Genomic DNA, 14,441 nt, shown 5'->3' with positions numbered 1-14,441 from the left:
ATGGGAAAAATCAGAGAAGTGCTTGTTAAACTTGAGCAAAGGGCAGAGTGGAGATGTCAGGGTCTCGACAGTGATGTTCGCCTTGAAGGAGCTTGTCAGTGAAGCCATACATCTAATGAGGTAGAGAGTGGATGCTGTACTCTGAGAAAGTGATCTTGTGTATACTGCTGAAAGGATAGCAGCAGCAGAAAGTTAAAGTTGTTGCTGCACTCAGGACACGAGATGACAAGCAGTACTTTGAGGCAGGAAAGGGAAGGCTGTTGTTTGACATTATGTGGAAAGAATTACCAGTTCTTAGACACAGTCTAACTGTGAGGGTCTGGAGGAGCTGGAGCTGATCTGCCATATGTGTGTCCGATGGCCTGGGTAAACAGAGTATAAGTCCTTGGAGTCTAACCATTGTCATACCCGTGCTGATTCAGGGAGAGGAAGATGGTGGTGTCCACATCACATATCCATTTGAGTCCCTGGTCTTGTCCCCTAAGCAGGGATGTACTCGCACAAGTTGATCAGAATCAAGCAGAGAGGACAACCTAGGGAAGAATAGGCTAGTGATGGCAGCAGCTAATTCTTGTTAATTTGTATCCCCTGCTAAGTTCCTTGGAGCCTACTAGTGGCAGCAATAAACAGGAATACACTTGTTGAGTGGGCAGAATCTACCTGTTTGTCCGAGTTCTGCACTGACTCTCTCACTTAGATGGGTGACCAGGAGTAAAAAGATGGCTTGTGGCCTTCAGAGTAGTCCTAAACCTTCCTCAAGTCAAGTTTTCTCTGCCCCTTGGTGTTCCTTTATTTCACTTTTTCGTAGTGGGAATGTGCATGTGGCCGTTGTCCTATCCTTCTGGGCTCGGAACAGTGAAAGTATGAGTTCAGTCATGTGCTATAGCTCTATGTGTGGTTGGACAGGTAAGGTTCCTGCTGTGCTAGGGTGCAAAGTACCTTTAGCTGCTTCACTAGACAGGCCATGAGCTTACAGAGCCAAGAGAGCTGCTGGGGGCAGTCTGGTGCTGGCCTGGGAGAAGGGCAGAGAGAAGGGGAGCTTTGCTTTCTGTACGGTGGAAGATACCGAGGGTGTGATTCTCTGATTACTCCAACAGATTTGTGGGGGAGATAAGCCTTACATTGCCCCATCGGACCTCGAGCGGAAGCACCAGGATTTCAGAGAGACTGCTATCAGGCAGTTCCGCTCCGTGAAGAAGATGGGAGGGGAGGAGTTCTGTCGGCGCTACCAGGAACAACTTGAAGTGGAAATCGATGAGATCTATGCAAACTTTGTGAAGCACAACGATGGCAAAAACATCTTTTATGCTGCTCGTACCCCTGCCACTCTATTTGCAGTCATGTTTGCCATGTACATAATCTCAGGACTGACTGGGTTCCTCGGTATGAACTCCATAGCTACCCTGTGTAATCTCGTGCTGGGGATGGCTCTTATATCGTTTTGTACGTGGGCATACGTTAAGTACTCTGGGGAATTCAGAGAAGTTGGAACAGCCATCGATCAGATTGCTGAAGCTATATGGGAACAGGTTGGTATCTGTTTTTATTGCAAAATCTTCCTTTCTTGAGCAGACATACCAAACAGTTTCTGTTTAGTGCTGTGAGTAAAAAGCTGGTCTAGGCCTAATGGAGAATGCTAGTGCTGCCAAAAGGGAATTCTGCTCAGAAGTGTGACTGCTCTCTTCAGGAGGAGATGCCGCACACAAACAATGTTAAACAAGGTTAGGATCTTATAAAAGAAGTGTCACTTAAAGGCCTTAGTAGGTGCTTGGATGGTAGAGTGGAGGGACTCTTCCTTGTTACTTTTTCAGAGCAAGGAATTCTGTTTTTAAAGGTATAGATAAACTATAGATGTGGTGGATAAAATATCTCAGATGGTGCAAGAAATGGGAAAAGCAAAACACTGCCCTCCTCACCTGATGTGATGCTGAAGGGCTGACTAGTCCTTGGAGAGAAGTGGCTGGGTGATGACTCGCAGCAGCTGCCGCAAGGGGGCTACAGCAGGTTTCTTCCTTCAGGAAGATTTGTGTTGTCTGTGACAACTTCAGTGGGTGCAACTGCTGATTGCAAGCAATGCCTAACAAAGTCCTGAAAGAAAAGACATGAGTCTAATAGCACCAGAGCTGGAGCAGAAAACTTTCTGCACTGAGATTTTACTGCCTGAATTCATTTGACACAGCTGTGCCACTAAGGCCAATGTAGAGAATTCCTGTAAGTGTATCTTTAATAGTGGGAGGGAACTGAGCATCAGGGTACTAAACCTTGAGCGACACCCCTAAGTAGTGATTAAAATTGAGGCTCTCCAGTACTACTGTAGCTCCTTGCTTTGGAGCTTGGGGCTGAAGAGCACTTCAAGAAAAGTGGAAGGTGTCAGTTTTATGTGTAATAGTTGCTGAGTGCAGCTGCTGCTGCAGGTTACCCAGAGCACATAAGGCTTGATTTGACTGTTACCTTCCCTGGAAGGGGGAAGACTTGGCTTATGCTGACAGGAGCTTGCTATTTGTGGTCTGGAGGAAGGTGATCTCCAAAAGAGCTCGCTGGTGTTGCTGTTAACAGCTGCACATCACCAACAATATGTAAAGCACTGCAGGTCCTGCCTAAGTCGCTCTGATTAGATACCATGTTCTTGCTATTGATTTTTCTGAATCTCTGCTTTTCTTTTCCCTCCTTGCTTCAGAGGAATCCCAGGAAGGTGAGCAGTTACTGGCAATCAGGTTTTTTTTCTGAACTTGATTGACTTTCTGCTGTGTTTTAAGAGCCATTTTTCCTAACAGCTGAATTCGTGTTTTAGGTGTTTTCCAAACTCTTTGAAGTCCTTAGACGCCGAACGATTCGTCGTGCTCTTACATCAGTGCCGCGACAGCGACTCTCATCCAACAATAACAAGAAGAAAAACTAGCCAGTATTTTTAACTTTCTTTCTGTATCTGAAGTGTTCACACTTACACATATAGGACAATAAGCTGGACCGTCTGGGCCGGTCTGCATAAATGCTGTAACCATACCAGACTGATGCTGCATATGGGGTATGGAATTGCACATCCATCTTCTAGGAACTGTAAAGTGGTTTGAATTCAGTGAAATACTGCTATGTAGGAGGGGTATCACTTGTGTCAATAGCATGTGACTGCTTTAACCTCATTACTCTAGCAGCAAAACTCATTTCTCTTTCAGTTCATGCCACTTTGTGTCAGACTTCATCATTCTAAGTTTTTTCATTATTTCAAGTCTCATCTCTTTATATGGTTTTATATTTTCTTTTCCTTGGTTACCTCATTTTCTTGTTTCTTTTGCACATTTCTCATTCCACAGGTGTTGAAGCCCATGAGTGATAATTTGATGGAGGATCATATGAGACAGTCTGTAAAAAACTCTATCAAAGCAGGCCTGACCGAGCAGGTGGCTCACCATGCCAGACTAAAGACAGACTGACAGTTCGTCTCCTCTTCAACTCTACCCTCTCATCCTAGACATGCTTGCTGTACCATGAGAACTCAATAATAAAAAATAAATAAAAATAAACCAAAGTTTACAATCAACTGTAGAAGTAGTTTAGTGTGATTGGCTTCACAGATTGCTGCCATCACCAGGGAAGAGTAAGTTTGTCAGTGCTCAGCTTCTCAGACAAACTGGTGCCGTGGAGGCTGCCGGGGGTGGGAGGGAGGGTGTCAGTTTTACATATAGGCCCGGTGAACTGTGTATGTGTGTGTTTGGGGGTGAGGAAGAGGGGGTCTTCCCCCAGTGTTTTGAGTCTACGCAGTCTCTGGCTTACAGGGGGAATCTGTCCTCTGCAGGAGCTGATTTCAGGGAAGTGTCGTGATCAGACCCACACAAGGTGTGCTCTCACCAAATGTACCCAGCTCTGCACCATCCCCTCGCCACCTCTACAAGTGTTTCTGTGTATCCAGTCGGTGGAGCCATTAGAGCACCCACTACATTACAATACATATCTTGCTTTATTGCCTTTTATACCAGTGTTACACAGATGCATGTGTTGATTCCTCACGCTGCTGATGGCAGGATTGGTGTGTAAGGGAGGCAGTGGGTCAGAGCAGAGCATATCTTGCCTTGAACTCGCAGACCTGGTCCCGAGGGAGGTGCATATTGGAACTGAGCTGTCTTTTTCTGCAGTTTAGCCTTCATGTATATAATATTGCCATTAATTCTACTGGGGGAGAAATTCCATCCAAAAATGTTGCCTACAGCTACCAAGCAATGAGTTAGGATTGTCTGTACAGTGTGTTTAGTTTTTATTTTTTAAGAAATCACAGATAGGGCATGTATATGAAATATAAATATATAAATACAATTTTGTATCAAAGTTTTGTAGTTTATGGCAAAACCTGGTTCTGTGGTAGCTAAGTGCAGTTCCTGTAAAGGAATGTTTGTGGCTCATGTAAATGTGTGAATGCATCAACAATTTGAAGTTTTTTGATATATTTGTGATATTTACCTGCCTTGAGCACTGCAATCTCTCACCCCCTTGGGAAAATCAGTGGGAATGTTTGTTGTGAAACTCTTGTCTTCTGTTGCATTTTAAAGTTATTTCCTGTAATTTATTTTCAGTACATGATTAAAATCAGTTGTGTATATATGAAATGAAATCTGTGCTTATTTTTAAAAGATGTTCAAGTATGTATTCTACTACATAAACTATGTCAAATACTTATCCTGACAATTATATGAACAAATTGTCTGTTGTACTTCATAGCTTTCTATTGAAGCTGATGTTTCTCACATGCTTGTCTCTGGAAGATGACGTCTGTCTAGATCATACCCCCTCCCTGCGTAGGAAACCTCCTGCTATTCTAAAGCACGCTTGACTTGAGGAGTTGCTTGTCAGATTCTGCCCTCCAACAACTGTATCACTGAAATCTTGTTACTGGCTTTATTTTCATTCTTGGCTAAATCAGTATCAACTGTGTGGAGTGTAAAGGCAGCTAAATAATTAACTGCTGTAGTTTCAGCTGGAAATGGCTCTGTGCAATAGCTGGGATTTTTTGCATTCCTGAATGGTAACAATTTTCATCAACATTTGAGCTTCATCAGTCTCCTCTCTCTCGAGTGAGGGAAATCATCTGTCTAGGACTAAAGCAATTGCACTGTGACTTTTGCACTGCAAAGAACTGCTGGGGAGTGGTGGTTACCTGGCCTCTGGAGATGAGGGCTCAGCTCCAGGTGAAAGATGCTGAAGATGAGGTAGGAATGTCGCATTTTATGATACTTTCTTTCAAACTGTACAGATTAAATACTGTTATTCAAACAAGCCAATGCTTTGGTGATTAATGTCTTAGTCAAATGATTGAGTCACACAGGGGGCTTTGGAGAGGCCGTGCCTGCCCTTGCTGCTTGTGTTCTCCAGGAGGGTGCTCTTCAGATCTGAGGCTGTGCTCTGCCCTGCTTGCCCTGCAGTGATGGCAAAAGAACTTTCCGGAATGTGGACAATAAGCTGGAAGGCTTTAGCTGCACTTTTTCCTTGTAGTAGAGAACTGAAACAGGGTATGTGGGGGGAGACTTCATGAACACTGTGCTAACAAGTTGTAGAATGAATTCAAAACCCCCTCAGTTTTTGTGGGAGGGACCAAAGATGGGAAAAGGAAGGGGTCAAGTTGACTTTTGAGCAAGTGTGGGAAATTGATTTAGGGGATAAAAGGGGCTGGTCACGTGGCAACAGGTTGCTGTGTGTGTCCTTGTCTGTTAACTCCATTTCTTACCTCTCCTGGCAGAAGGGACTCCATTCTATGTGCTTATGTGCACAGAGGTCTAAGTGCCAGCAGTGGAAGAGTGAGGTGGTGTGTTGCTCTGTGAATAGCAAGCTGGATTTAGCCACCACGTAGCGCAAGGGGCCTGGGAGTCAGGTATTGAAGCAATTCTAAATCTAGGCCAGATACACATTTGTTTTTTCCTGAGGCAACCTGAGGGATGAGGAAATCTGGGCTAACTTAGAGGGTTTGGGGTTTAACTGGGATCCATTTGTATTTGTGGGCCTCCCTCTGTGGGATGCAAAAGAGGCTCCAAGGACCAATTATGGTATAGACTTGTGTGTGGAGACCAGCTGCTGAAGGGTGTTCACAGGGGGTGTGTGCAAGGGTGGGCTGAACCAGCAACTGAAGCGCAGCTTTGGGCCATGTCCATGTGCCAGTCACAGGAGCAGACTAGTGATCCAGAGGCTGGACACTGGATGAACTAAGCCTCTTTGCCCAGTAACTGGAGGGATCCAGAGCCTGTGTATGTATTTCCCACTGACAGACCTTCGTTCTGATCAGCTGGAGAGGAGCAGGATGTCGGTGTTGGTGCTGTTGTGCCAGTGCTGAACCTTGACCTGTATGAATGGCATGAGCACACGCATGGGAATGCTGGCTCAGCCCTCCTGCTGGTTGCACATGGGGGCACGAAGCTGGAGTGGCCTCACCTCCATTGGGCAACCCCTTACAATTAGTATTCTTAGTAAAATAAGATTAGTATTTCTCAACTTCTGCCTATGTACTGTTAGAAGCATCAGGATTGTGCACAGAGGGGGTACAAGGGAACTAAGAAACTTCCTTAGCAGAATACATGGGGGCATAAAGGAAATGATAGATGCTTGTTTTCTCTATCCCAGGCTACTCTGCTACTACTCAGGAAAGGAGTTCTGAGAGCTGTTCCAATTCTGTGGTGTATTCAGCCTTGCTGCCCCTGTCCTCCCTGAGCAAGCAAAAAGACCAATTTAACAGCAAAAGCATAGAGCAGAACATGGTAACTTACCCCATGCCTGCAGTATAGCTCTGGCCAACTCCTGCCTCAGAAAAGGGATACAGCAGAGCAAGGAAGGAAAGCTACGTGGAAGATACTACAGCTAGCAAAGTACAGCATAATGCCATAGGGAGACAGATGAGGAGAGATGACTGGGAAGATATAACAAGCTACAGCAGCCAAAAGAGGTGGAGAAGGCAACAACACTGGATATGTGTTCTGTCACTTCAGGAAGTACCTGCCCAAGTTCCTTGGGAGGGGAAACCCTAATCTGGAGCAACCAGTGCAGTGATTTCTGGCTCCAGAAAGACAAAGAGCAGGAAATTTCTGGCTATCTTATAACTCAGTTCTCCTAGAGCAGGCTAAGGCCAGACCACAGATTTTTCAAGTAGGTGGCTGATCCTTAAGAGTTACGGAAACTAAAAAGTACATCAGGTAGCCTGGCACAACAATAATGAAAGGGTGGAACACAGGAAGCCCTGTATGTTATGAACCAAGATATGCGGAGTGTCCAATGTGTTTTTTGATTGTGCCAGCCAAGTATGGCAGTATCTGAACACTCCCTGCCTGTTACTATTCTGGGTTAAAGTAATTAAGCATAGGTTATGGTAAAATTTCATTTTTTAATTGAAAAACATGGGTGGGAGTAAAGACAATATTTACACAAGTTCCCAAGTGCAGCTCAACTCAAGAACATATGACCAGGAATATGGTAAAAGGATGTGGGTCCAAAACAGAATTATGGAGGGTACCGAATGGTACAGCTTCCTGTTGAGTACAGACCTTCAGATAAGATCAGCAACTGAAATGAGAAAAAATGGAAGAATTAAAGTATGCACCAGGTGTGCTGAGAGCCACAGCCCAGCAGTACAGCACACCTACTGCTGCTCCCAGGTTCTTCCCAGGGGAAGCCAAGATGGGTTGGGCTTGGGAAAGAGGCATGTGGCAAAACAAAGTATCTGGCCTTTCTTTTCAGAGGCAGCAGGGTAACAGCCTGGCTGGGGCAGGCTGCACTCACCATTCATGGGCATCTCGTCTATCTGGGTGGAGTAGTACTGCTCGATGTCCCGCAGGATGCGAATGTCGTCGTTCTTCACAAAGTTGATGGCGACACCTTTCCGGCCGTACCTGCCTGACCGGCCAATTCTGTGGAGGCAGATGGAGAGAGGGAATGGAGCCACCTTGGGTAAGAGTCACCCAGAAGCACTCCCCCCTGCAAAGGCTCATTGTACCTGTGTATGTAGAGTTCTCTGTTGTTGGGCAAGTCGTAGTTAATGATCAGGGACACCTGGGGCACATCCAGGCCTCTGGCCCAAACATCTGTCGAAATAAGGACTCGGCTGCAAAGAGAAGGGACAATTAGGACTGTTCTACCCAACTGCGAAGGGAGTGAGAGCTGAGAACCCTCAGTCTCCAGCACAGGGCATTCCCTGCTATTCTGTGCTTGTCCTTGCCCACAGCACACCAGCAGTGTCTACACTTTTGCTGCATGGAAAGGTGTCTCGTGGCCTATCACCAAACTTCAGTGAAGATAGTGCCAACACAGAAGGAATAACAACAGTTCCTTTCAGAAGGACTAATGCTCTCAACAATTTAAAATACAGAGGACAGAACACAAATATTTTTTCCTTATTTTAAATGCAGCAACTCCCAATGTCTTCAGCAAAACAGAACAGACTAATTCTGCACCTAGAAGTACGAGCATCCCTCCTAGGAAAGTGGTAATCTCCCAACCCTGCAACACCACAGGGGGAGAGATGGAAATCAGAGCTCTTCCTAATTTGAGCTGAACAAATCTTTCTGAGAGGAGAGGTACTATAGGTCTCCTCTTCACACACTAAAGAAACCCTGCCATGAGGTAGCAATGCTGTAAAGCAATACTGTTTAAGGCACTCACCTTGCACCAGATCTAAACTCTTTCATGATGGACTCTCTCTCCTTCTGTGGCATGTCCCCATGCATGGATGAAACTGTGAAGTTGGCTTCTCTCATCTTCTCTGTGAGCCAGTCGACCTGTGAACACAAACAGCCCAGGTGAACTCTCTGCTCAGGACAGCCAAACACATCAGTTGTGTTCAGAGAATATTTGCAGAGACGTTGCTGGTAAGGACTGAGAGACACTTCACCAGGCATTCTTAAACTAACAGAAGTGAATAATCCTTAGAAAGCACTGGCTATATGATACAGGGCTCCACAAGCCCTGAAAGGAAGTAAGAGCATTTATTCAGAAAGTATGGTTTTGTTTCAGGAATTACAAGCTATTAGAATAAGCACATTCTTACCTAGTTCTCTAAAAAGGCAATTCCTGTCACCTGTATCAGCTCTGCCTCTAACCCTGTTGTTTAAGTTAGGTACATCCCAAAGACAAATGTTTAATCTGTGCTCTTACTGAATTATTTCCAAATAGAGAGGCAACCAGACCTCTTAACTAACCCAGCATTGTCCAAGTCACCCTCAGAAAGTAACATGCTCCCCTCTGATGGCTGCTGTACCTTTCTCTTGGTGTTACAAAAGATGACAGCCTGGGTGATTGTCAGTGTGTCGTAGAGGTCACACAAGGTGTCAAACTTCCATTCTTCCCTCTCCACAGCCACGAAAAACTGCTTGATTCCTTCAAGGGTCAACTCATCACTGTAGGGAAGAACACCACCACAAGCAGGTGAATACATACAAAGCAGGTAGAAGGATGTGCTCCATCGGAGATCACACCTCTGCCCCGTGTGCTGTGGGTTGCTGGGTCCATGCACAGGTCTGAGTTGTTCTAGAAAGTCCTTGGAGAACTCTGCTCTAAGAAGGGCCTTGAATATGACCCATTCAAGAGAGACTAGAACTGCTCTGCTCTAGACAGACAGCTTCAATTTCTATTCTCATTGTTTTACATTCAAGCTTCTTGACAGAGACTGAGGGAAGTCTCAAGAAGCTTGAATGTACTAAATGGGGTAGTAGAAGAGATCAGGCAACACGGAGACTCCTCCTATCGGGCTGCCTACACTTACTCCTCTGACTCCTCCTGAGTTCCAGTGCCGGACCTGTGACACCACCAGATGTAAGCTATGCCTCCAAGAACATCTGGGATCAGTCAGCTAAAGGTTTTTGTGGCCTGCTATATAATAGGAAATTGATGGAGGAGGCCTACAAAAATCCTCTGGGCAGCACAGGAATTGGATAAGTTTGAAAGATGGATTTCCACAAGAAGAGACTGCTATCCATGGGGAGGATAAGGGGGCAGCCAAGCCGAGCAGCAGCACACAAAACTGGACAAGGATAAAGTCAGAGTGATAAGCCAGCCTCTGCTGGAAAACAAGACAGGAGCATGTCTGCAAACACTCAGGTAATGGTGAGGGACTCTCTATATATTATAATCAGTTAATACTGTGAAATGCTCAGGGCTGCACCAACTCAATGAATTCCTGTTTTTTCCAAGGAAACTCACTCACCGTTTCACCAAGATGCGAATGGGGTCTGTCATGAATTTGTTGGTCATTTCCAGAATTTCATGAGGCAAAGTGGCACTGATTAGAACCACCTGTGTAGCTGGAGGCAGGTATCTGTACACGTCATAAATTTGCTCCTTAAAGCCTGCAGTGCAAATCAAGTCACACAGAACAGTTTAGCACATCTTTCTCCCAAATATTCTCCTCTTTCACAATTTGATATGGGATTCAGTACTGGGTCTATGCTATGAGATGAACATTGATGCATTAATCAGTATCATCAGACAAGGCATATTATGCAGTTTAACCCATTACAGCCTACAATTAACTATAATTGTCTAACTTTGGAAAAAGCAATTTTTAGAAGTGGGCCTGCCAGCTGGGACACCCTGAAATCCCAAAGAAGTGAAGAGAAGGCAAGTAAAAGGGAGACAAATGTTTTACCTTTATTGAGCATTTCATCTGCTTCATCCAACACTAGCATTTTGATGGCACGAGTTCTTAAACTTCGACGACGAATCATATCTGTAAGATTTCACTTTGTAAGGTGAAAAGGCTCTGAAAGCAGGTGAGCCTACACTGCTCCCAGCCTCTGTCAGGGCACTTTGGTGCAGCAGGGACAGGCTCTTCCTCTGCTTTTTTTTTTCTTCCACATGTGGGGACTAGCTCTGTGTTCTCCCAGCGACAGGTGCCTGTGTAAGCCAGGGCTGTCTGCTTCTCAGAGACCCAGAAGATGTGAGCTTGAAGGCCAACACTGCCACTAATAGTAAATTTTAAAATCTTCATGCAATAAAACCAGAAGGTACCAGCTGCAAGTGTACCTGACTTAACAAAGGGGGAGCAACAACCAGTACACAGAATATGTGGACTAACTTTGGCAATCAAGTACACCCAACTTCTGTCCCCTTGAAGATACTTAAGTATTTTCTGGGATTGTAGTATTTTCTCCTTAAAAAATATTCTTTTTTTCTATGCTACCATATAAAGACACACTTCATCAATGAAAAACAAAACATAAAAAGAGAAAATGAAAATACTATCCTCCCCACTGATTTCTCTCTAGCCTTTTCCAGGTATTACTACAGCAAGTTGTTACCTTGTTCCACTTCACGTTAATATTACATTAACGGTGTCATGATAAATGTAATTTCCATGCTATTTAAAATCAAAGCACCCAGAAGCTAAGGAGGTTCCCTTGACTCAACTCAGCTCTGAAGCTAGAGGTGATGCAGCCTCCCACATTTCCTTACCAAACACACGGCCTGGAGTGCCGGCAACAACGTGCTGCCCATAATCCAGTTTTCGGATGTCTTCCCCCACGTTGGTCCCTCCGATGCAGGCATGACACTGGACATTCATGTAGTCCCCCAGAGCAAGAAGCCCCTGTGTTGATACAAAGCAATGGTTTAATTACCTGAGCTCTTCTAAGTTTGCATTTGAGAAGAGATGCAGGTCTGCACAGCCAAACCACAGCCATGTGGGTTTTTTAAAGAGATGTAAGCACAAGGAGTTGGAGGGATTTTTTGTGTGTGTTACCCAAACCTCAACAACAGCAGGTCTTCAAACACTGGGGACCCAGTTCCCCAGGGATCACAGCTGCTTTAAAAGTGTTGTCCTTAAAAATTCAGTTAGGACTGTGTACAACCTTAGGCTGCCAACCAACACAGTCATGCAAGCAGTAATGGATACAATGCAGATGAGCAAAACAGCTCTTTCAGGAACAGAAAGAAACAGTGGAAGCTGTCCTTTGAGCTCTGCTGGGGAAACACCAGAGCACTGGCCCCAGGCCTTGCCAGTGCTTTACAGACAGGGATTTAAATGCTCTTACCTTCTGAATCTGCACAGCTAGCTCTCGAGTGGGCGCCAAGATCAATGCCTGGGTCTCACGAACCTGATTAAAACAAGTGATGACATGGAAGTTAAAACAAATGATGACATGGAAGTTAATCACAGGCCATAGAGCCAAGCGTAAAAGATTACGGGTCCCACAGCACTCTGAAATGTCACAGCTGAATTAAGGCTCAGTATGCCTAGAGACTGGCTTTCAAATAGAGCATTTACACAGCAACAGCCTCTTTTAAGTTACTTTCGACAAGAAAGCATTTAAGCAGTTCTTTAAGAACTTATTTTTCATTCCAACACAATTTCTGACCAAAAAAAGTGTGTACTTTTCTTGCAAAATAGAAACAAATTTAAAACCCTTCAGTTTTGTACGTTTGGTTCAGATAAACACCTTGCATTGCACAAGGATTCCAAGACAATGTTTTAAAGTGTCAACTTTGAAAAATATTATGAGTACATTACAGAAATGAAGCAAAAGCTGATCTTTGCATTTAGAACATACAACCTTCACTTTTATGTCCCCAGGCAGCGACAAATGAATAACAATCCAAGCTTTAAGAGGATACCAGCCCACAGAAAAACATCATTTTATTCAATAGCATCTACACATTCAAGTTAATACTTAAAAAGCATGGACATGATACCCCTGACCACAACAAAAGCAAACATTTGTCAGTCAAAAATCTGGGTTTGATTCTGTGCAATGTGTGGCAACTGTTCAGACAGGCTGATAATGCTACAGGACTGTCTGAAGACAATTCTGCTTACTGAGAGATTAACTTAGCCCTCTAATAGGTGAAATAGTCTGTTAAACCCAACTTTATAATTACAAGACTTTATCTGAACTTATTCTGCCAGACTGGTTTTAACAGTTAAACTGTTACAGAATAGAATCAGAATTCTGTCTGAGGTTCACCGCCCATAATTAAAAGATTTCAATGTAAGGCTTCATTTATTAATTCCAAACAAAAAATGGTTTTTATGATCAAGACTATTGATTTAGTAAAAAATATTTTTTAGCACATGCTGTGAAATTACCTGTATGTCCAGGCACTGCAGAACAGAGATGGAGAATGTTGCTGTCTTCCCTGTTCCTGACTGCGACCTGAAAAACAGATGTTTGGTGAATACTCTGGATGTCTGGACAAACAACACAGGCAACTTTGACATATTCCACCCCTCGGCTCTTTGCCACTCCTCCATTGCAAAGAACTCAATAGTGGCAACAGTGTATTTGACAAAGGCTTGTTGTGATCACAGCATGATCTGCTGTCAAGCAGCTTTGAGATCTGCAATACCAGGGACAGAACACTCCATTGCAGGGTCCCCAGCTCTGGCATGCCTACTCCTTATCAGACCACATTTTAACTTCCTGCAATCTCTCATACATATAGTTTTTTTTTCTTTTCAAGCGAACAACAGATAAGCCAATACAATTTTGAAGGCTAATAATTCCCACTAGTGACCTACAAAGGATTTTTTTCAGTGGCATGCATATCCTTCTTTGTCTCTAAAAGACACTTTTCAGTGACTAAAGTTTTGACATTAACAACTGTTAGGATCACAGTCCATGTGCAGAATGGCCAGTTTCACCCCGTTTTGCCCGTCATATCACAAAACCACAGAACGGCTTGGGTTGCAAGGGACCTTAAAAATCATCTCGTTCCAAACCCTGCCGTGGTGCCACACACTAGACGACGTTGCTGTGGGCCCCATCCAGCCCGGCCTTCAATCTTTCCAGGGATGAGGCATCCACAGCTTCTCTGGGCAATCTGTTCCAGCGCCCCACCACCATCAGGTCGCTCCCCAAACCCTGCGACCGACACACACACGAGCCCCGCCCAAGGGCCCACAACCACCTCGGGGCACCCGCTCCCGCCGCCCCAGGGCCCCACTTACTGGGCGATCACGTCCCTGCCCTTGATGATCTGCTTGATGGCTCGCTGCTGGATGGCCGACGGCTTCTCGAACCCTGCGGGGGCGGCCACACCGTCAGGGCCGGAGCCGGGACACCGACACGGCCCCAGCCCCGCACGGCGCAGGCGCGCGGCCCACATCCGGGCGCCACCACGGACCGCGGCGCTGCCACGGACACGGCCCCGCCATTCCCCACTCCCATTCCCCACTCCCCTTCCCCCTTCCCTTTTTTCCCTTCCCCCTCCCCCCTTGTCTCTTCTCGCCCTCCTCCCTCCCCGCCGCTCTGACCGTAGGCGTAGATGCCGCGCAGGAGGTCCTCGCGCAGGCCCATGGTGTCGAAGGTGGGCGTCACGTCCACCTCCTCACTGGTCTCGAACTCCACCTTGGTCATGTCTTCCTCCTTCATGAGGCGCTTCCTGGCCGAGCCGCCTGCGGACCCCGCCGACCCCGCCATGGCCGCCCCGAGTCCCGCGCGCGCACCGCACCACCCCCCGCCCCGCGCGCGACCCGCGCCCTC

General features: G+C 45.6%; 2 protein-coding genes across 10 annotated transcripts in view; one reads left to right on the top strand and one right to left on the bottom strand.

Moving 5' to 3' along the window:
* The window catches only part of ATL2 (atlastin GTPase 2), a 46,839-nt gene extending 43,301 nt beyond the window's left edge, over window positions 1–3,538 (top strand). For 5 of the 9 annotated variants that reach the window (XM_064647755.1, XM_064647749.1, XM_064647753.1 and 2 more), the window contains exons 12-14: window positions 1,098–1,529; window positions 2,678–2,692; window positions 3,312–3,538. In XM_064647755.1, the coding sequence (XP_064503825.1) occupies window positions 1,098–1,529; window positions 2,678–2,692; window positions 3,312–3,431 (567 nt within the window). In that variant the 3' untranslated portion in view covers window positions 3,432–3,538. The other 4 variants (XM_064647747.1, XM_064647751.1, XM_064647746.1 and 1 more) reach the window with 3 other exon arrangements.
* Window positions 3,539–7,334: 3,796 nt separating this feature from the next.
* On the bottom strand, window positions 7,335–14,426 carry EIF4A3 (eukaryotic translation initiation factor 4A3). The gene is made up of 12 exons (XM_064647756.1): window positions 14,213–14,426; window positions 13,907–13,979; window positions 13,046–13,112; window positions 11,994–12,056; window positions 11,416–11,548; window positions 10,610–10,690; window positions 10,169–10,310; window positions 9,224–9,362; window positions 8,629–8,744; window positions 7,964–8,071; window positions 7,750–7,877; window positions 7,335–7,533 (listed from the first exon to the last, which is right to left on the bottom strand). Exons 1-12 carry the CDS (start codon window positions 14,376–14,378, stop codon window positions 7,517–7,519), a joined length of 1,233 nt encoding a protein of 410 aa, XP_064503826.1. The 5' UTR covers window positions 14,379–14,426; the 3' UTR covers window positions 7,335–7,516.
* Window positions 14,427–14,441: the final 15 nt, after the last annotated feature.

The sequence above is a fragment of the Pseudopipra pipra genome, chromosome 3 (assembly GCF_036250125.1).
Source record: "Pseudopipra pipra isolate bDixPip1 chromosome 3, bDixPip1.hap1, whole genome shotgun sequence".
In the NCBI taxonomy this organism is placed as follows: domain Eukaryota; kingdom Metazoa; phylum Chordata; class Aves; order Passeriformes; family Pipridae; genus Pseudopipra; species Pseudopipra pipra.
This window is presented reverse-complemented; position numbering and strand designations above follow the sequence as displayed.

Coding starts and splice junctions, on each gene's coding strand:
- EIF4A3 (XM_064647756.1), bottom strand. CDS start 14,378: ATGGCGGGGTCGGCGGGGTCCGCAGGCGGCTCGGCCAGGAAGCGCCTC. Junction 13,113..13,906: donor GGCAGGGACGTGATCGCCCA/GTAAGTGGGGCC, acceptor TCTGTTTTTCAG/GTCGCAGTCAGGAACAGGGA. Junction 9,363..10,168: donor ATTCGCATCTTGGTGAAACG/GTGAGTGAGTTT, acceptor TCTTCCCTACAG/TGATGAGTTGACCCTTGAAG.